Here is a 20,806-nt window from a genome sequence, read left to right as displayed (position 1 = left end):
GTTATTTGTTATTAGTCCCATCCTTCAACTCTATTCAAAACCTCCCATCTATCTCTTAACACCATCCATATAGGATTTCTATTTGCCATATATATTTCAACCGTACTGTAATGTTTTACAAAAGTTCTGAACCTTTCTATTCTCATTGCTTCTACAGATTGTGAATTAAAAATAAACATTTTTGCTAAAAGTTTTATTATATTATTGATTGATTGACTATGACTTTTCAGATCACCCAGTAATGCTATCTGCAAGGTTAGCTCCAGGTAAATATTGCAATTCTTTAGCCATTCCTGGACCTGTGTCCAAAAACAAGCTACAAATGAACAGAACCAAAACAAATGATCTAATGATTCTGTCTCTTCACAGCAAAATCTGCGGAGCTGGGAAAATTGTATCCCCCATATAAATAACATTATATTGGTAGCAAGAATTTTATATAATAATTGAAATTGAAAGATTCAAATTTTTGAATCCGGTGTCGTTTTGCGTGTCAGTTCATAAACACTATGTCATGGGATCGGTACGTCAAAGATCTCTTCCCAACTATTTTGCAATCTATATGGGACGGCTGTCAATCCTTTGTTCCTTAAGTGAAACTGATAGACTTTTTTATTTATCACAGTTTTCCTTAACCAATTATGTTCTTTAATGCAAGGCCGACAGACAAGTTCCTTACTTTCTCCCCCTTCCACTTTCCTCTTCCACTTTTGCGGTAAGGCTGCAATTATTTGATTGTAATTTTGGGTAGAGCAGACATTTCCATATGTTTTTGTTAGCTGCATGTGCGACATAACTCCACCAGTCCTAACCAATGATATCATTTACGAAGATTATACCTTTTTTAAACATTCTGTCAAAAAATAAAGTTTTTTTGTCAATTAGTATATTTGAATTTAACCACAATATTTGTTGCATTATTTGTTCTGTCGTTTCTGGAGGATTACATTGAAATTGCAACCAACTTTCTATGGCTTGTTTTAGAAATAGTGATATTTGGGAGATGATTTCCTTTTCAAATAACTGCAAATGAGTTGTTGTAATCTGAATAAAGGGAAAAAGGCCTTTCTTGAACATTGGGTGAGACAATCTTACTAATTTGCTTGAGAACCAGTTCGGGTTTAAGTATAACTTTTGTATGACTGAAGCTTTTAGTGATAGGTCTAATGCTTTAATATTTAATAATTTCTGTCCTCCGAATTCATATTCATTATATAAATATGCCCTTTTAATTTTGTCTGGCTTGCCATTCCAAATAAAATTGAATATTTTTTTCTCATATAATTTAAAAAACTATTCGCTAGGCATAGGCAAGACCATAAGCAAATAGGTAAACTGGGATAATACTAAAGAGTTAATCAGGGTGATTTTTCCACAAATTGACAGGTATTTTCCTTTCCATGGTAGTAAGATCTTATCTATTTTTGCTAACTTTCTATTAAAATTTATTGAAGTGAGATCTTTTATTTCCTTTGGGATATGTATTCCGAGTATATCCACATCACCATCAGACAATTTTATTGGTAAACTACATGGTAATGTAAAAATTGTATTTTTTAGTGATCCAATATGTAATATAGTACATTTGTCATAATTTGGTTGTAATCCAGAGAGGTTAGAAAATGTATCTAGATCCTCTATGAGGCTGTGGAGGGATTCTAGTTGTGGATTTAAAAGAAAACATGAATCATCAGCGTACAATGACACCTTTGATTTTAAGCCCTGTATTTCTAATCCTCTGATATTATTATTGGATCTGATTTTAATAGCTAACATCTCGATGGCCACAATAAATAGATATGCCGATAGTGGACAACCTTGTTTCACTCCTCTTGACAGTTTAAAACTTTCTGAGAAATAGCCATTATTTACTATTTTACACCTAGGGTTACTATACATGATTTTGACCCATTTTATAAGAGATTCTCCAAAATGTAAATGCTCCAGGCATTTATATATAAACCCCAGTCGAATTTTATCAAATGCCTTTTCGAAGTCTGCTATGAATAGCAGGCCTGGTTTCCCATATTTTCCATAGTGTTCTATTGTTTCCAATACTTGCCTTATATTATCTCCAATGTATCTTCCATGTAAAAAAACCTGTCTGATTAGAATGAATAATATCCGACAATACCTTTTTAATTCTATGCGCTATACATTTTGCTAGGATTTTTGCATCACAACACTGAAGTGTAAGGGGCCTCCAATTTTGTAAATGGACTGGATCTTTATATTTTCCACTTGTAACCTGTTTCAGTAATAATGAGATCAGACCTTCTTCTTGAGTGTCAGATAATCTACCATTTACATAGGAGTGGTTAAAACATGCTAATAACGGTCCTCTTAGTATATCAAAAAAGGTTTGGTATACCTCGACTGGTATGCCATCCAACCCTGGAGTTTTTCCAGACTTAAAGTCTTTAATTGCATCCAGAAGTTCCTCCTCTGTAATTTCACCTTCACATGAGTCTTTCTGTGTGGCTGTTAATTTGACATTATCAATAAATAAAAAAAATTCTACAATTAGCTTCAGTTAGAGGAGATGGAGGCGACTGAAAAGAAAACATATGCTTAAAGTACTTTGTTTCTTCCTTCAAAATATCATTTGGTGAATTATGGGTGAGATCTTGCATGGAGCCCAGGCCGAGGGAGATTGACAGTTCTTTTGTGTTTCTTCCATTTGCGAATAACCGCACCAACTGTTGTCACCTTCTCACCAAGCTGCTTGGCGATGGTCTTGTAGCCCATTCCAGCCCTGTGTAGGTCTACAATCTTGTCCCTGACATCCTTGGAGAGCTCTTTGGTCTTGGCCATGGTGGAGAGTTTGGAATCTGATTGATTGATTGCTTCTGTGGACAGGTGTCTTTTATACAGGTAACAAGCTGAGATTAGAAGCGCTCCCTTAAAGAGTGTGCTCCTAATCTCAGCTCGTTACCTGTATAAAAGACACCTGGGAGCCAGAAATCTTTCTGATTGAGAGGGGGTCAAATACTTATTTCCCTCATTAAAATGCAAATCAATTTACAGAGGGGAAAAAAAGTATTTAGTCAGCCACCAATTGTGCAAGTTCTCCCACTTAAAAAGATGAGAGGCCTGTAATTTTCATCATAGGTACACGTCAACTATGACAGACAAATTGAGAAAAATAAATCCAGAAAATCACATTGTAGGATTTTTAATGAATTTATTTGCAAATTATGGTGGAAAATAAGTATTTGGTCACCTACAAACAAGTGAGATTTCTGGCTCTCACAGACCTGTAACTTCTTCTTTAAGAGGCTCCTCTGTCCTCCACTCGTTACCTGTATTAATGGCACCTGTTTGAACTTGTTATCAGTATAAAAGACACCTGTCCACAACCTCAAACAGTCACACTCCAAACTCCACTATGGCCAAGACCAAAGAGCTGTCAAAGGACACCAGAAACAAAATTGTAGACCTGCACCAGGCTGGGAAGACTGAATCTGCAATAGGTAAGCAGCTTGGTTTGAAGAAATCAACTGTGGGAGCAATTATTAGGAAATGGAAGACATACAAGACCACTGATAATCTCCCTCGATCTGGGGCTCCACGCAAGATCTCATCCCGTGGGGTCAAAATGATCACAAGAACGGTGAGCAAAAATCCCAGAACCACACGGGGGGACCTAGTGAATGACCTGCAGAGAGCTGGGACCAAAGTAACAAAGCCTACCATCAGTAACACACTACGCCGCCAGGGACTCAAATCCTGCAGTGCAGACGTGTCCCCCTGCTTAAGCCAGTACAAGTCCAGGCCCGTCTGAAGTTTGCTAGAGTGCATTTGGATTATCCAGAAGAGGATTGGGAGAATGTCATATGGTCAGATGAAACCTAAATATAACTTTTTAGTAAAAACTCAACTCGTCGTGTTTGGAGGACAAAGAATGCTGAGTTGCATCCAAAGAACACCATACCTACTGTGAAGCATGGGGGTGGAAACATCATGCTTTGGGGCTGTTTCTCTGCAAAGGGACCAGAAGCATTTCAAGGTCCTGGAGTGGCCTAGCCAGTCTCCAGATCTCAACCTCATAGAAAATCTTTGGAGGGAGTTGAAAGTCTGTGTTGCCCAGCAACAGCCCCAAAACATCACTGCTCTAGAGGAGATCTGCATGGAGGAATGGGCCAAAATACCAGCAACAGTGTGTGAAAACCTTGTGAAGACTTACAGAAAACGTTTGACCTGTGTCATTGCCAACAAAGGGTATATAACAAAGTATTGAGAAACTTTTGTTATTGACCAAATACTTATTTTCCACCATAATTTGCAAATAAATTCATAAAAAATCCTACATTGTGATTTTCTGGAATTTCTATTCTCATTTTGTCTGTCATAGTTGACGTGTACCTATGACGAAAATTACAGGCCTCTCTCATCTTTTTAAGTGGGAGAACTTGCACAATTGGTGGCTGACTAAATTATTTTTCCCCCCACTGTATAACTGCCTTAATTTTGCTGGACCCCAGGAAGAGTAGCTGCTGTCTTGGCACCACCATCACACACAAAGTGAAACCACATGTGCCACTGATCCCACCAATTAGAGCGTTCACACCATGCAGAGGCAGTTGTTGATGAGGGCAGAAGTGGATCCCCTTCTCACTTCTCTTCTTCTTCCCCTCCTAAATCTCTCCCCTTCTACACTCAATCTTTCTCTCTCTATTCATCTCTCCACTCCCCCTCTTGCATCTTTCTTCTGTCTCTCCCCTTTCCCTCTCCCCTCTCTCTTCTCTTCCCTCTCACTACTCATCCTCTCTCTATATTCACCTCTCCACTGGTCCTCTTGTTCTCTCTCTATATATTCCCACTTTACGCTCCCCTCTTCCTTCTCTCTCTCTCTCTCTCTCTCTCTCTCTCTCTCTCTCTCTCTCTCTCTCTCTCTCTCTCTCTCTCTCTCTCTCTCTCTCTCTCTCTCTCTCTCTCTCTCTCTCTCTCTCTCTCTCTCTCTCTCTCTCTCTCTCTCTCTCTCTCTCTCTCTCTCTCTCTCTCTCTCTCTCAAAACAGTCACAGTGGGCTACATATATTCAAATAATAATGGATTGGATTCAGATGGCATTTAAATATAGCACATACGTAAATTGTTTGTCACCATTTCACAGCAAGTTTCACACTTCAGAGCAGTTACCTCACCTCCTCCACCCCCCATAACCAACATGTATGAAACATGGAATCAATTTTGTTGCCACACACACACCCACCTACAGTACCATGTTTCCCCTACCATTGTAGAGGTGGGGCAGTCCCCTACCTAGCTCTATTGCCCCTATCTGTGTGTGTGCGTTTATCTAACACTTTGTGTAGCCGTTAGCGATAATGCTAATAATGATAACCATCTTCTGGGTAGATGGAAAGGCTTTCCCAAAAACCTTCTCAATTCAATGTTAACTACAAAGTAGCCTATGCCTACCTGCCAGAATGATATCATGATTATTTGTATCAATCCAGTGGCGATTTGTTTAGCAAACTCTGCAATCACGTGTGCTACAGAAACACTGCTAACCAATCAAGCCTCTTGCTTTGCACACTTGTATCTACACCCAAAAATGAAAATCTCTCAGATTTATTCCAGACCTTCAAAGTGGTCGCCTGATGTGGTTGAAGCATTCTTGTTGATAAAAAAATTCAAATTATGTTGTTTTTCTATGAATAAAGTGTGATTTTGAGAGCGGAAACCTGAAAAAAAACGGGGGAAAAACAAACCTTCAAAAACAAAACAGAGAAAACGTAATTTGGGGAAAAAAACTAAACGGAATTAGACAAAAAAATACAACAGATTTTATAGGGCCCTACACACACAGACACACACACAGTGAGGGTTGGTTACCATGGTATCCAGGCCGAGGGTCAGCAGCATGAGGAAGAAGATGATGGCCCAGAACGGAGAGAGTGGAAGTCTGGTCAGAGCCTCCGGGTACACCACGAACGCTATGCCTGGACCTGAGAGTGTTAAATCAGATTGATAATCAGAGCCAAAAGTGCCAATGAATACTGAACAAAAGCAACTATCTGCTCTGACTTGGGTTGTGTGCATATCGAACAGTACTACTCAACTTCAGAATTGGCCAAGCCACTCTCTATCTCTGTAGATATCTTTCTATCTGTCTATGGTCATACACTATCTGATCCTACCAGACCTGGGTGTCAAATCATTTCAAATACTCTATCTGTATTTTGATTTTTCAACCATTTGAACCCAGGTCTGGATGCTTCATGATCCCTATATGATCCTATATGAATGTGTAATTTACCTTCATCTGCCACCTTCTCAATGGGCACCTTCAGTTCATGGGCCATGAATCCAATGACGGAGAAGATGACAAACCCAGCGAATATACTGGTGGCACTGTTAACTATGCACACTATGATGGTGTCCCTAAACAAGAGAAGAGGGGCGAGAAAGGGATGTAAGTGTTACAGGGCTGTAACACTTACAGTATCGGAGAACTTTGAATGTTTTTGGAGTATTATCACACTCAAGTGAGTGGCTATATGTTGGTAATTGTTATTATGTGTCAAAACAACAAAACATTTTAATAACATAACCTAAGGATGTTCTAAGTGTTTTACAGGAGTTGGTACCTGGTTTTGTTAAATAATGTCTTATTTTACATATCTATCGACCATTGCCATGTGTGATATTGAATAGATGTATGAATAAATAAATGAACTATCTTCTGTGCAGTCTTATCCAACATTTGTGGAGAGGTACAACAGTATCACAACACTCAAACTATCATGGCAAGAAACAAAACATGAAGCAGGCAGATTTCCATGATGACAATTGTATGTTTTTGTGAGGTGTAAATTCACAGAATTGTTGCTGGATAGATTTATTTAAAAAGACAATCAATGTACATTCCAACTCTTGCTTGTACAATCGTTGATTTTACAATCGTGCAAACGTCTGTTATAACTGCTCAAACTAGTTTCAAGTAAGGTGTCGTATGTAGGGGATACACATGGTATGGGGCCAGTATGAAAATGTATGCACTCACTAACTGTAAGTCGTTCTGGATAAGAGCGTCTGCTAAATGACTAAAATGTCAAATGTATACACCGTCCAATTAAATGCTTATTTGTAGGTTCCTTCTCGACAATGCAACAACAATAAGAAATAATAAAAGATAAGGATACAAACATAAAGTAAATGGCTCAGTAGAATAGAATAAACATTTTAGCATAAGTATAATACAGGAAGGCACAATTTATAGTCAAATATTTACACGTGTTTGGGGGAAGGGGGATTGGGGGCAAGTGTTTAAATTGTGCAATATTTAGCAATCATAATAAGAGTCTGGTAGCAGCAGTTGTGATGTGTGTGGACGTGTGTGTGGACGTGTTTAACTATACTTGTGGGGACCAGAAGTCCAACTGGGGGGGTTTAGGGTTAAGGTTAGAATTAGTGTGTGTGTGTGTGTGTGTGTGTGTGTGTGTGTGTGTGTGTGTGTGTGTGTGTGTGTGTGTGTGTGTGTGTGTGTGTGTGTGTGTGTGTGTGTGTGTGTGTGTGTGTGTGGATGAGTGTTATCTGTGTGGGTGTGTGCATGTGTGCTAAGGTGCGGAGAGTCAGTGCAGGTGGTCGGTCCATTTCAAGTGTTCAACAGTCTTGTTCAACAGTCTTGTTCAACAGGCTTGTAGATAGAAACTGTCTCTGAGCTTGTTGGTATCAGACCTCATGCTCCGATACTGTCTGCCCAACAGTAAGGACAGCTTCATAAAAAACAGGTGTAGACTAACAGTGAAATGCTTACTTAAGGGTATTTTTCCAACAATGCAGAGTGTAGCTTAGTTGGTAGAGCATGGCGCTTGCAACGCCAGGGTTGTGGGTTCGTTTCCCACGGGGGGCCAGTATGAAAAAAAATAAGGTATGCACTTACTAACTGTAAGTCGCTCTGGATAAGAGCGTCTGCTAAAATGACTAAAATGTAAAAAAAAAAAAAAAAAGTGGCATAAATACAGAGTGAATAACGAATAACAAAAACAAGAAAGAATAACATGCCTTCAGAAAGTATTCACACCCCTTCACTTATTCCACATTTTGTTGTGTTACAGCCTGAATTAAAAATGGATTGAATTGAGATTGTTTTTTTGCACTGGCCAACGCACAATACCCCATAATGTCACAGTGGAATTATGTTTTTCAAAATAAAAATAACAAATATACATTTATATATTTAAAAGTTGAAATGTCTTGAGTCAATAAGTATTCAACCCCTTTGTTATAGCGAGCCTAAATAAGTTCAGGAGTAAAAATGTGCTTAACAAGTCACATAATAAGTTGCATGGAGTGTGTGCAATATAAGTGTTTAACATGATTTTTGAATGACTACATCATCTCTGTACCCCACACATACAATTATCTGTTAGGTCCCTCAGTCGAGCAGTGAATTTCAAACACAGATTAAACCACAAAGACAAGGGAGGTTTTCCAATGCATCGTTGGTAGATTGGTTAAAAAATTTTTTGCAGACATTGAATATCCCTTTGACCATGGTGAAGTTATTAATTACACTATCAATACACCCAGTCACTACAAAGATACAGATGTCCTTCCTAACTCCATTGCCGGAGAGGAAGGAAACCGATCAGGGATTTTACAATGAGGCCAATGGTGACTTTAAAACAATTACAGAGTTTAATGGCTGTGATAGGAGAAAACTGAGTATGGATCAACAACATTGTAGTTACTATTGACAGAGTGAAAAGAAGGAGGCCTGTACAGAATTAAAATATTCCAAAACATGCATCCGGTTTGCAACAAGGCACTAAAGTAATACTGCAAAAAATGTGGCAAAACAATTGACTTTTTGTCCTGAATACAAAGTGTTATGTTTGGGGAAAATCTAATCCAATCCAACACATTACTGAGTACCACTCTCCATATTTTCAAGCATAGTGGTGGCTGCATCATGTTATGGGTATGCTTGTAATCGTTAAGGATTGGGGAGTTTTTCAGGTTAAAAAAGTAAACGGAAACGGAAGTGTGTGTGTGTGTGTGTGTGTGCCTGTGTGTGTGTGTGTGTGGGGGGGGTAGAGTCCAGTGTGTGTGCATAGAGTTAGAGCAAGAGAGTTATTGCAAAAAAGGGTCAGAGAGAGCAGTCTACGGCTTGGTTGGCTGGAGTCATTGACCATTTTTTGGGCCTTCCTTTGACACCGCCTGGTATAGAGATCCTGGATGGCAGGGAGCTTGGCCCCAGTGATATACTGGGTTGTACTCACCACCCTCTGTAGCGCCTTGCGGTCAGATGCCTTGCAGTGGCCGTACCAAGAGGTGATGCAGCCAGTGAAGATGCTCTCAATGGTGCAGCTGTATAACTTTTTGAGGATCTGAGAGCCCATGCCAAATCTTTTCAGCTTCCTGAGGGGAAAGAGGCGCTGTCGTGCCCTCTTCACAACTGTGTGGGTGTGTGTGGACCATGTTCCTTAGTGATGTGGACACCGAGGAACTTGAAGCTCCTTTGTCTTGCTGACGTTGAGGGAGAGATTGTTGTCCTGGCACCACACTGCCAGGTCTCATCACAGCCTACCTCATCGTCGTCGGTGATCAGTCCTCCCACCGTCGTGTCATCAGCAAACTTAATGATGGTGTTGGAGTCGTGCTGGCCACACAGTCGTGGGTAAACAGGGAGTACATGAGGGCACTGAGCACACACTCCTGAGGGGCCCCAGTGTTGATGGTCAGCAAGGCGGATGTGTTGTTGCCTACCCTTTCCCGCCTGGGGGCGGCCCATCAGGAAGTCCAGGATCCAGTTGCAGAGGGATGTGTTCAGTCCCAGGATCCTGAGCTTGGTGATGAGCTTGGAGGGGACTATGGTGTTGAATGCTGAGCTATAGTCAATGAACAGCTTTCTCACATAGGTGTTCCTCTTGTCCAGGTGGGAGAGGGCAGTGTGGAGTGCAATACAGATTCCATCATCTGTGGATCTGTTGGGGTGGTATGCAAATTGGAGTGGGTCCAAGTTGACTGGGATGATGGTGATGATGTGAGCCAAACCAGCCTTTCAAAGTATTACATGGCTGTAGATATGAGTGCTACAGGGCGATAGTTATTTAGGCAGGTTACCTTGACATTCTTGGGCACTTTGAATCCAATTAGGAAGCCTTTTGTGGCTAGCTCATCCAATTCTATTGACTATTGTGTCACCATGGATACTCCAGCTGTTTTCAACGGGACAGTTACCTTCAGTCAGGCAGCCTAATAAATATTCCATACTGATATCTCCATTTTGCTATATTAATTACATTTGTCCATCGGAACAATGACCAAAGAAAGAGGTATTTTCAATGTCTGCAAAATGTATTTTCAACTTTCACTTAGAACTGAAAGACGTCTTTCAACGTCCGTAAAATCTGTATTTTCAACGTCCTTAAAATACATATTTTCAACGTCTTTATGTTGATGTTCAATTTGAGTCCTGGTTGCTGCCAACATTTCTCAATATATTTTTTCCCTATGAGTATTATCATCAGTAACAATAACATCTATTATTTGAACAGACCATGGCCAAGTTATGTATTTCACAATCATTTCGTAAAGTAATTACTATTTTACCACGGCAACTCTACTGTGGCAATTTACCCTACATACAGGTAACTGCCAAAATAAAGGAAACACTTCCGTAAATAAGGAATGCAAACAGAGCTCTAAAGAGCGGCCATTTTGGTGGCATATGCTCCTAGATATTTTGCTGTGCAACCTGACCTTTTATTTTGGGAGCACCAGTGCGACCAGGAAAAACATCACCCAGATAATAATTATTGTAATGATAGGCTTCACTGTGCAGTTGTTTCCGAGTGCCCTAGAGAAAAAAGTGAGTGCAGATTCGTTCAATCCAAAGCCTACATGTAAAGAATATTAAAGAATGCATTAGTTATTTGTATTTCTTGACACTTTCTGAAGACGTAACGGCATGGGAATGCCTGTGTCTACCACTTTGTGTAGCCAGTTAGCGATGCTGAAACAGTCTTTTCCATAAAGCCTTCCAAATTAAATATTAATAACTGCACAAAGTAAGCCTAATAATATCATGATGATTTGTATCACTCGGGTGGTCTTTCATTTAGCAAACTCTGCTATTGCACATGCAGTACAGAAACACCTCCAGACTCTTGAGTTGCACAATCAGGGACGTCATGCAAACAAAAAATCTAAGGGGGCATAGAGAATTTTGTATTTTCAAAAACCTGAAACAGCTTTTTCCTGCAATCTAGAGCCATAATCAGTATGCTTAATTCTATGTCAAAAATATGTATATTTTTCTGCATATCTAAGCATACCTATTGAGCTGTTTAAAAAAAAAAAAAATGTAATATGCTTCTCTGCATCTCTGCTAAACTCTGGGTAAAAGACTGAATGGAATGAGTCTTATTCAGTACATTTAGTTATTGCTTTCTTTTCTAAAGTCTACCAACCTTGCCAGCAGGATAAGATACAGGTAATTGCCAAAATAATGGAAACACTTGAGGATATGAGAGAATGCCAAGAGTGTGCAAAGCTGACATCAAGGCAAAGGGTGGTTATTTGAAGAATCACAAATAATATAAAATATATTTTGATTTGTTTAACACTACCACTCAAAAGTCTGGACACACAAGGGTTTTTCTTTATATTTTTAAATATTTGACATTGTAGAATGATAGTGAAGACATCAAAATTATGTAATAACACATATTGAATCATGTAGTAATCAAAAAAGTGTCAAACATATCAAAATATATTTTATATTTGACATTCTTCAAATAGCCACCCTTTGCCTTGATGACAGCTTTGCACACTCTTGGCATTCTCTCAACCAGCTTCATGAGGTAGTCACTTGTAATGCATTTCAATTAACAGGTGTGCCCTCTTAAAAGTACATTTGTGGAATTCCTTTCCTTCTTAATGCGTTTGAGCCAATCAGCTCTCATGAGGACTGCCACAGGAATGGAAGACCTAGAGTTACCTCTGCTGCAGAGGATCATTTAATTAGAGTTACCAGCCCAAATAAATGCTTCACAGAGTTCAACAGACACTTCTCAACATCAACCGTTCAGAGGAGACTGCGTGAGTCAGGCCTTCATGGTCGAATTGCTGCAAAGAAACCACTACTAAAGGACACCAATAAGAAGAAGAGACTTCCTTGTGCCAAGAAACACGAGCAATGGACATTAGACTGGTGGAAATCTGTCCTTTGGTCTGATGAGTCCAAATTTGAGATTTTTGGTTCCAACCACCATGTCTTTGTGAGACGCAGAGTAGGTGAACAGATTATCTCCGCATGTGTGGTTCACACCGTGAAGCACGGAGGAGGAGGTGTGATGGTGTGCTTTGCTGGTGACACTGTCAGTGATTTATTTAGAATTCAAGACACACTTAACCAGCATGGCTACCACAGCATTCTGCAGCGATACGCGCTTAGTGGCGATACACGCTTGTTTTTCAACAGGACAATGACCCAATACACCTCCAGACTGTGTAAGGGCTATTTGACCAAGAAGGAGAGTGATGGAGTGCTGCATCAGATTACCTGGCCTCCAATATCACCCAACCTCAACCCAATTGAGATGGTTTGGGATGAGTTGGACCGCAGAGTGAAGGAAAAGCAGCCAACAAGTGCTCAGCATATGTGGGAACTCCTTCAAGACTGTTGGAAAAGCATTCCACGTGAAGCTGGTTGAGAGAATGCCAAGAGTGTGCAAAGCTGTCATCAAGGCAAAGGATGTCTATTTGAAGAATCTCAAATATAAAATATATTTTGATTAGTTTAACACTTTTTTCTTTACTACATGATTCCATATGTGTTATTTCATAGTTTTGATGTCTTCACTATTATTCTACAATGTAGAAAATAGTAAAAAATAAAGGAAAGCCCTTGAGTAGGTGTGTCCAAACTTTGACTGGTACTGTATGTATATATATATATATATATATATATATATATATATATATATATATATATATATACAGTGGGGGAAAAAAATATTTAGTCAGCCACCAATTGTGCAAGTTCTCCCACTTAAAAAGATGAGAGAGGCCTGTAATTTTCATCATAGGTACACGTCAACTATGACAGACAAATTGAGAAAAGAAAATCCAGAAAATCACATTGTAGTATTTTTAATGAATTTATTTGCAAATTATGGTGGAAAATAAGTATTTGGTCATCTACAAACAAGCAAGATTTCTGGCTCTCACAGACCTGTAACTTCTTCTTTAAGAGGCTCCTCTGTCCTCCACTCGTTACCTGTATTAATGGCACCTGTTTGAACTTGTTATCAGTATAAAAGACACCTGTCCACAACCTCAAACAGTCACACTCCAAACTCCACTATGGCCAAGACCAAAGAGCTGTCAAAGGACACCAGAAACAAAATTGTAGACCTGCACCAGGCTGGGAAGACTGAATCTGCAATAGGTAAGCAGCTTGGTTTGAAGAAATCAACTGTGGGAGCAATTATTAGGAAATGGAAGACATACAAGACCACTGATAATCTCCCTCGATCTGGGGCTCCACGCAAGATCTCACCCCGTGGGGGTCAAAATGATCACAAGAACGGTGAGCAAAAATCCCAGAACCACACGGGGGGACCTAGTGAATGACCTGCAGAGAGCTGGGACCAAAGTAACAAAGCCTACCATCAGTAACACACTACGCCGCCAGGGACTCAAATCCTGCAGTGCCAGACGTGTCCCCCTGCTTAAGCCAGTACATGTCCAGGCCCGTCTGAAGTTTGCTAGAGTGCATTTGGATGATCCAGAAGAGGATTGGGAGAATGTCATATGGTCAGATGAAAACAAAATAGAACTTTTTGGTAAAAACTCAACTCGTCGTGTTTGGAGGACAAAGAATGCTGAGTTGCATCCAAAGAACACCATACCTACTGTGAAGCATGGGGGTGGAAACATCATCATTTGGGGCTGTTTTTCTGCAAAGGGACCAGGACGACTGATCCGTGTAAAGGAAAGAATGAATGGAGCCATGTATCGTGAGCAATTAACATCCCATAATGCTTAGGGTCATGTATAAAAATACCCAGTTGCCAATTATTTTGGCTACCATGGCTAGAAGAGATCTCAGTGGCTTTGAAAGAGGGGTCTCAAAGGAGCATAGGGGGTTTAAAGTGTGTGTTTGTTTGTGTTTGTTTTAACACACAGGTGCATGTAATCTCCCATTAGTAATGTTTTAAGAAATCCAACTCTAACACACAGCTCCGTGTTGAATTCTGCCTGTTGATTGCAATTGTATAGTAAAACATTTTTGGCATGTGTTGTTTCAGAAAATATAATTTTAAAATATTTGACATTACCTGAATACCTGAATTCCCACCACAATTCCTGGATATTATTGATTTAATGTCTCTCATTCATAGTCCTCTGTAGCTTAGGTGGTAGAGCAAGACGCTTGCAATGCCAAGATAGTGGGTTTGATTCCTGGAACCACCCATGCGTGAAATGTATGCATGCATGACTGTAAGTCACTTTGGATAACAGCATCTGCTAAATGGTACAGTGGGGAAAAAAAGTATTTAGTCAGCCATCAATTGTGCAAGTTCTCCCACTTAAAATATGAAAGAGGCCTGTAATTTTCATCATAGGTACATGTCAACTATGACAGACAAATTGAGAAAAGAAAATCCAGAAAATCACATTGTAGGATTTTTAATGAATTTATTTGCAAATTATGGTGGAAAATAAGTATTTGGTCACCTACAAACAAGCAAGATTTCTGGCTCTCACAGACCTATAACTTCTTCTTTAAGAGGCTCCTCTGTCCTCCACTCGTTACCTGTATTAATGGCACCTGTTTGAACTTGTTATCAGTATAAAAGACACCTGTCCACAACCTCAAACAGTCACACTCCAAACTCCACTATGGCCAAGACCAAAGAGCTGTCAAAGGACACCAGAAACAAAATTGTAGACCTGCACCAGGCTGGGAAGACTGAATCTGCAATAGGTAAGCATCTTGGTTTGAAGAAATCAACTGTGGGAGCAATTATTAGGAAATGGAAGACATACAAGACCACTGATAATCTCCCTCGATCTGGGGCTCCACTCAAGATCTCACCCCGTGGGGTCAAAATGATCACAAGAACGGTGAGCAAAAATCCCAGAACCACACGGGGGGACCTAGTGAATGACCTGCAGAGAGCTGGGACCAAAGTAACAAAGCCTACCATCAGTAACACACTACGCCGCCAGGGACTCAAATCCTGCAGTGCCAGACGTGTCCCCCTGCTTAAGCCAGTACATGTCCAGGCCCGTCTGAAGTTTGCTAGAGTGCATTTGGATGATCCAGAAGAGGATTGGGAGAATGTCATATGGTCAGATGAAACCAAAATATAACTTTTTGGTAAAAACTCAACCCGTCGTGTTTGGAGGACAAAGAATACTGAGTTGCATCCAAAGAACACCATACCTACTGTGAAGCATAGGGGTGGAAACATCATGCTTTTGGGCTGTTTTTCTGCAAAGGGACCAGGACGACTGATCCGTGTAAAGGAAATAATGAATGGGGCCATGTATCGTGAGATCTTGAGTGAAACCTCCTTCCATCAGCAAGGGCATTGAAGATGAAACGTGGCTGGGTCTTTCAGCATGACAATGATCCCAAACACACCGCCCGGGCAACGAAGGAGTGGCTTCGTAAGAAGCATTTCAAGGTCCTGGAGTGGCCTAGCCAGTCTCCAGATCTCAACCCCATAGAAAATCTTTGGAGGGAGTTGAAAGTCCATGTTGCCCAGCGACAGCCCCAAAACATCACTGCTCTAGAGGAGATCTGCATGGAGGAATGGGCCAAAATACCAGCAACAGTGTGTGAAAACCTTGTGAAGACTTACAGAAAACGTTTGACCTGTGTCATTGCCAACAAAGGGTATATAACAAAGTATTGAGAAACTTTTGTTATTGACCAAATACTTATTTTCCACCATTATTTGCAAATAAATTCATTAAAAATCCTACAATGTGATTTTCTGGAACATTTTTTCTCATTTTGTCTGTCATAGTTGACGTGTACCTATGATGAAAATTACAGGCCTCTCTCATCTTTTTAAGTGGGAGAACTTGCACAATTGGTGGCTGACTAAATACTTTTTTTCCCCACTGTATATATTTATACATTATATATATATATTGTGACGTCACGAGAGGCTACACAGCTTTCAGCGGGATTGCTCAAGTAGTGCAAGGAGACAAGGTTCAAACAAAACAAGGATTTTATTATAGGTCTTGGGAAATTAACGAAAATATAACAAAATTCTGTTCTCTTGTGGCTCTTTAAGGGTTAACAGTTCAGGGATGTCTCTTCCACATCCAAAATCATAATTCTCACTCGCTCAGATAACTTTTCCCCAGCCTTACTGTAGTCCACGTTGCAGCTAGTGGCCAACCCAGCAAAAAGTCCTTCCAAATGTCTCTCACGTATTTCCACAGGTGCATATATCCAAAGGTGAGTATTTCCCAAAGGTAAGTATCTCCAAATCCTTATATTCCTCATGGAAGTGGACGTGCAGCACTCTTGTCCTCCAGAGAGCCCAGCTTGGAGACTGTGTCTCTTCACCCCCACACACTCCCTCAGTGTGTCTCTTCCCTTCCCAAACCTTCAGCTCATCAGCTCCTCATTTGTTTCAGCTGCGTGGGAAGATTGGCCATAGAGGGGTGGAGTTCCCGACCATACCAGCAGATGGAGCCATAGCTGTCTGGGTTTGCAGCCACCTCAGGGGGATGTAACGTCCCTCCAGGACACAGCCTCTCGTGACATCACACATCCCCCTCCTCGGGACCGACGTCCTCGTCGGGTAAAGGCAGCGAAGAAGGCATCACGCCGGGAGAGGGCGTCCGCATTGCCGTGGTGCTTGCCAGACTGCTCTCTCTTCAACTCCTCCAACTCTAGGACCAGGGACTCAGCCTCCTGTTGTCTCTCCTTGAGTTTCTTACTGAACGCATCAGCCTTGGTTTTAGCAGAGTTTAGCTTCTGTTGAGCAGCTTTCAGTTCCTTCTCTCTCTCTGCCTCCGCATTCTTCATCTTGTTCTCCAACACCTTGTACTTCTCCTCTGCCTTCTTCTGGACCTCCTTACTACTGCGCAGGGTCTCCTCACACTCCTCGATGGTCCTGCGCAGCCTCTCCAGCTCCTCCTGTTGCTTAGGGAAGGAGCTCTGTTGGAGTTTAGCCTGGAGGATATCTAACTCTTCTGTCTTCATGTCTAACTGTTGCTTTAACAAACGATACCTCTCAGCGGTCCCCTTCAGACCAGACAGTTCTTTGTCCAGATTCTGTAGCTCCCGTCTCTGTGTCGGTCTGGGCACCTGCCATCCCTATCAGAGCCCGGGCGGGAGTGAGTAACTCGGAGGATTGCACCGGAGCCTTCCCAGGATGAGTCTTGCCTCTCCGTTTCCGAGGTACTCGGGTTATCCTCTCCTGAGACTCTCTCCAGAGTGGGTAAAAGGCTGGGCAGTCTCGTCCAATTAGGACAGGGACGGGGAGGGAATCAACCACCCCCGCCGTCGTGTGTATGGTTCCCCGTGTGCTGGTCATTGTAAGTTCAGTAATGGGGTATTCTCTGGTGTCCCCATGGACACAGGAAACTGGGAGGACTTTCCCCGGGGGTCAGACACGTTGGGCCCACCAAATCCTACGCACCAGGGTAGCCCGGCTACCAGAATCCAGTAAGGCCTCCACATCATGGTGATTCACAGTTACCGGGCAGGTGGGGGTCGATCTGGGCCGCCATCTACGACTCCCAAGAGCGAGGCAAAACGGTGTGTGGGTGCTGAGCTGGAGGACTCCGCAGTGGGCATAGGTTCATCGGCTGGTTTCCCACACTGCCAGGAGATATGTCCCCTCTCCCCACACCGGTAACACTGTCGAGTTTCCCCCTCCTGGTGTACTCTTCTTGGACCCGCCAGGTTTCTGGCTCCCCCTGGAGCCGGGATAAGTCCTGACGTGGCTGGGTTCGAGACCTTGGGGTCCTTTGGACGGGTTCTTCCCATTTGTGGTGGGGCCGCACTCCTGGGGTCTTTTCGGGAAGCATTCAGCATCTCCGCTGTGGCCTGGTACTTTTCCACAGCTTCCACGGTCAGATCAGCCGTGGTCAAGGCCTGTTGACTGATGAACCGTTTTGCCTCATAAGGCAGGGCGCGTAGGTAACGATCCACCACAACGGCCTCCACCACCGCCGCTGCTGTATTCCTCTGCGGATCCAGCCATTTCCTTGCGATTCGGACAAGTTCATGCATCTGCGCCCGAGGAGGTTGGTCTGGTTGGAAGGTCCAACTGTGAAAGCGCTGGGCCATACCAAACTTTGTGAGTCCATATCTGCTGAGGATCTCAGACTTCAGGGCATCATAGTCAGTAACCTGGTCAGGGCCCAGGTCCCGGACAGTATTCAGCGATTCCCCGGTTAGAAAGGGGGGCTAACAGACCAACCCACTGTTGCTTGGGCCAGGCTTCCTAGTGGCCGTGGCCTCAAATGCATGCAGGTATGCCTCAATGTCATCGGTAGCTCCCATCTTAGATATAAAGTCACTTGCCTTTATTGGGCGGGTATTTTGGACCACCCTCTGTCTCTGCAACTGCAATTCCTCTGCCTTCAGAAGGTTGGCTTTCTTTTGCTCCTCCAAGAGAGCCACGTTTGCTTGCATCTGGGCTTGCTGGCCAGCAACAAGGGCTTTCAATATGTCCTCCATTTCAGTCGGCGGGGAGCCTACGGCCAACTTGGAAAACTGGGTGATCAAACCTTCGGTATCCTCCTCTGACATGCACTATTAACGCTTGAGCGTGCCCGTATTCTCCACCATCTGTGACGTCACGAGAGGCTACACAGCTTTCAGCGGGATTGCTCAAGTAGTGCAAGGAGACAAGGTTCAAACAAAACAAGGATTTTATTATAGGTCTTGGGAAATTAACGAAAATATAACAAAATTCTGTTCTCTTGTGGCTCTTTAAGGGTTAACAGTTCAGGGATGTCTCTTCCACATCCAAAATCATAATTCTCACTCGCTCAGATAACTTTTCCCCAGCCTTACTGTAGTCCACGTTGCAGCTAGTGGCCAACCCAGCAAAAAGTCCTTCCAAATGTCTCTCACGTATTTCCACAGGTGCATATATCCAAAGGTGAGTATTTCCCAAAGGTAAGTATCTCCAAATCCTTATATTCCTCATGGAAGTGGACGTGCAGCACTCTTGTCCTCCAGAGAGCCCAGCTTGGAGACTGTGTCTCTTCACCCCCCACACACTCCCTCAGTGTGTCTCTTCCCTTCCCAAACCTTCAGCTCATCAGCTCCTCATTTGTTTCAGCTGCGTGGGAAGATTGGCCATAGAGGGGTGGAGTTCCCGACCATACCAGCAGATGGAGCCATAGCTGTCTGGGTTTGCAGCCACCTCAGGGGATGTAACGTCCCTCCAGGACACAGCCTCTCGTGACATCACAATATATATATATATATATATATATATATATATATATATATATATATATATATATATATATATATATATATTATCATTCTGATGTAATTATATAATGGTTTATGTGCAGTCAACATTTCATAGATTTTCTTAGTATCTTACTCCATCATACAGCTGTTACATTTATCAGAACTGTACTTTTGACCTTTTCTACATTTTGACGACCATTGCTAAAACAACCGTATGTTGTCATAGAGTCACGTGTTTACTTTCAAAGCTACATAACACAGTATGTTACATCAAGCAGATTGCTGTGATTACACCAATTTGAGTCTGCATCGTGTTTTATTTTTGCCATGGAAAACGTAATATTGTGAATATCGTGATACAACTTCTTATTTACCCGTATGTAACGGATTTGGATTGGTAACCTCACTCCTCAGTTTGAAATGTCTCTACCCGCACCATTCAGTTGCTAGCTTTACGGTGGCGCAGCTGGCTAAGATGTTGTCAAGAGGGCGGTCACGTGTGATTACGAGACAGAGGATTCGAGATAACTCCCAGGGAATCGAAGCTGTTAAGCAGCACAGTGAGAAGTGCTTACCTGTAGCAGTTGTTGTGGAACTTGTTGTAAGAGGACAGTGTGATGAGGCCTCCCCAGGCTGCTGACAGAGAGAAGAAGATCTGGGTGGCAGCATCCTTCCACACCTAGAGTAACACACACAAATTCACACTCACTGTTAGAGAGAGGGATGGGCAGAGAAATGTGTGTGTGCACGCATGTGTATGTGAATCTATTTGTGTGCCTGTGCGCACTTACGTGTGTGTATGTATACCTTAGCATCATTGAGTTTCTCCCACTTGGGTGTGATGAAGTAGAGGATGCCGTCACCAGCCCCTGGGAGGGTCACTCCTCTGAACAACAGAATGACCAGAACCACATAGGGGAACGTAGCTGTGAAATACACCACCTAGGAGAGGGGAGAGGGAGAGCGAAATGAAGGGAGAGTAAGCAGGTTGTGTGATAAGTGCACTGATTCAACACTTTTAGTTCAATAACAAACCCACTAGTGGGCAACATTACATAAGAATTCACAGAACTACACACTTTTTTTTTATGGTTCTGGGATTTCACAATTCATTTTCTCCTTTCCCCCCTTCTGATAACAAGGTGGCAAATCGCATCTCTGCATGTCTGGCAGACATATCAGTGTGGATGTCGGATCACCACCTCAAGCTGAACCTCGGCAAGACGGAGCTGCTCTTCCTCCCGGGGAAGGACTGCCCGCTCCATGATCTCGCCATCACGGTTGAAAACTCCATTGTGTCCTCCTCCCAGAGTGCAAAGAACCTTGGCGTGACCCTGGACAACACCCTGTCGTTCTCCGCTAACATCAAAGCGGTG

General features: G+C 42.2%; 1 protein-coding gene across 1 annotated transcript in view; it reads right to left on the bottom strand.

Annotated features, from left to right (window-relative positions):
- LOC121580110 (sodium- and chloride-dependent glycine transporter 2-like) overlaps window positions 1-20,806 on the bottom strand; it is a 49,289-nt gene that overhangs the window by 20,901 nt on the left and 7,582 nt on the right. Inside the window, exons 8-11 of the mRNA XM_041895160.2 lie at window positions 20,238-20,372; window positions 20,006-20,109; window positions 6,264-6,388; window positions 5,840-5,952 (exon numbers count right to left, since the gene is read on the bottom strand). Of these exons, the coding sequence (XP_041751094.1) occupies window positions 5,840-5,952; window positions 6,264-6,388; window positions 20,006-20,109; window positions 20,238-20,372 (477 nt within the window). The remainder of the gene's footprint in view (window positions 1-5,839; window positions 5,953-6,263; window positions 6,389-20,005; window positions 20,110-20,237; window positions 20,373-20,806) is intronic.

Source organism: Coregonus clupeaformis, chromosome 3, assembly GCF_020615455.1.
Source record: "Coregonus clupeaformis isolate EN_2021a chromosome 3, ASM2061545v1, whole genome shotgun sequence".
NCBI classification, from domain to species: domain Eukaryota; kingdom Metazoa; phylum Chordata; class Actinopteri; order Salmoniformes; family Salmonidae; genus Coregonus; species Coregonus clupeaformis.
This window is presented reverse-complemented; position numbering and strand designations above follow the sequence as displayed.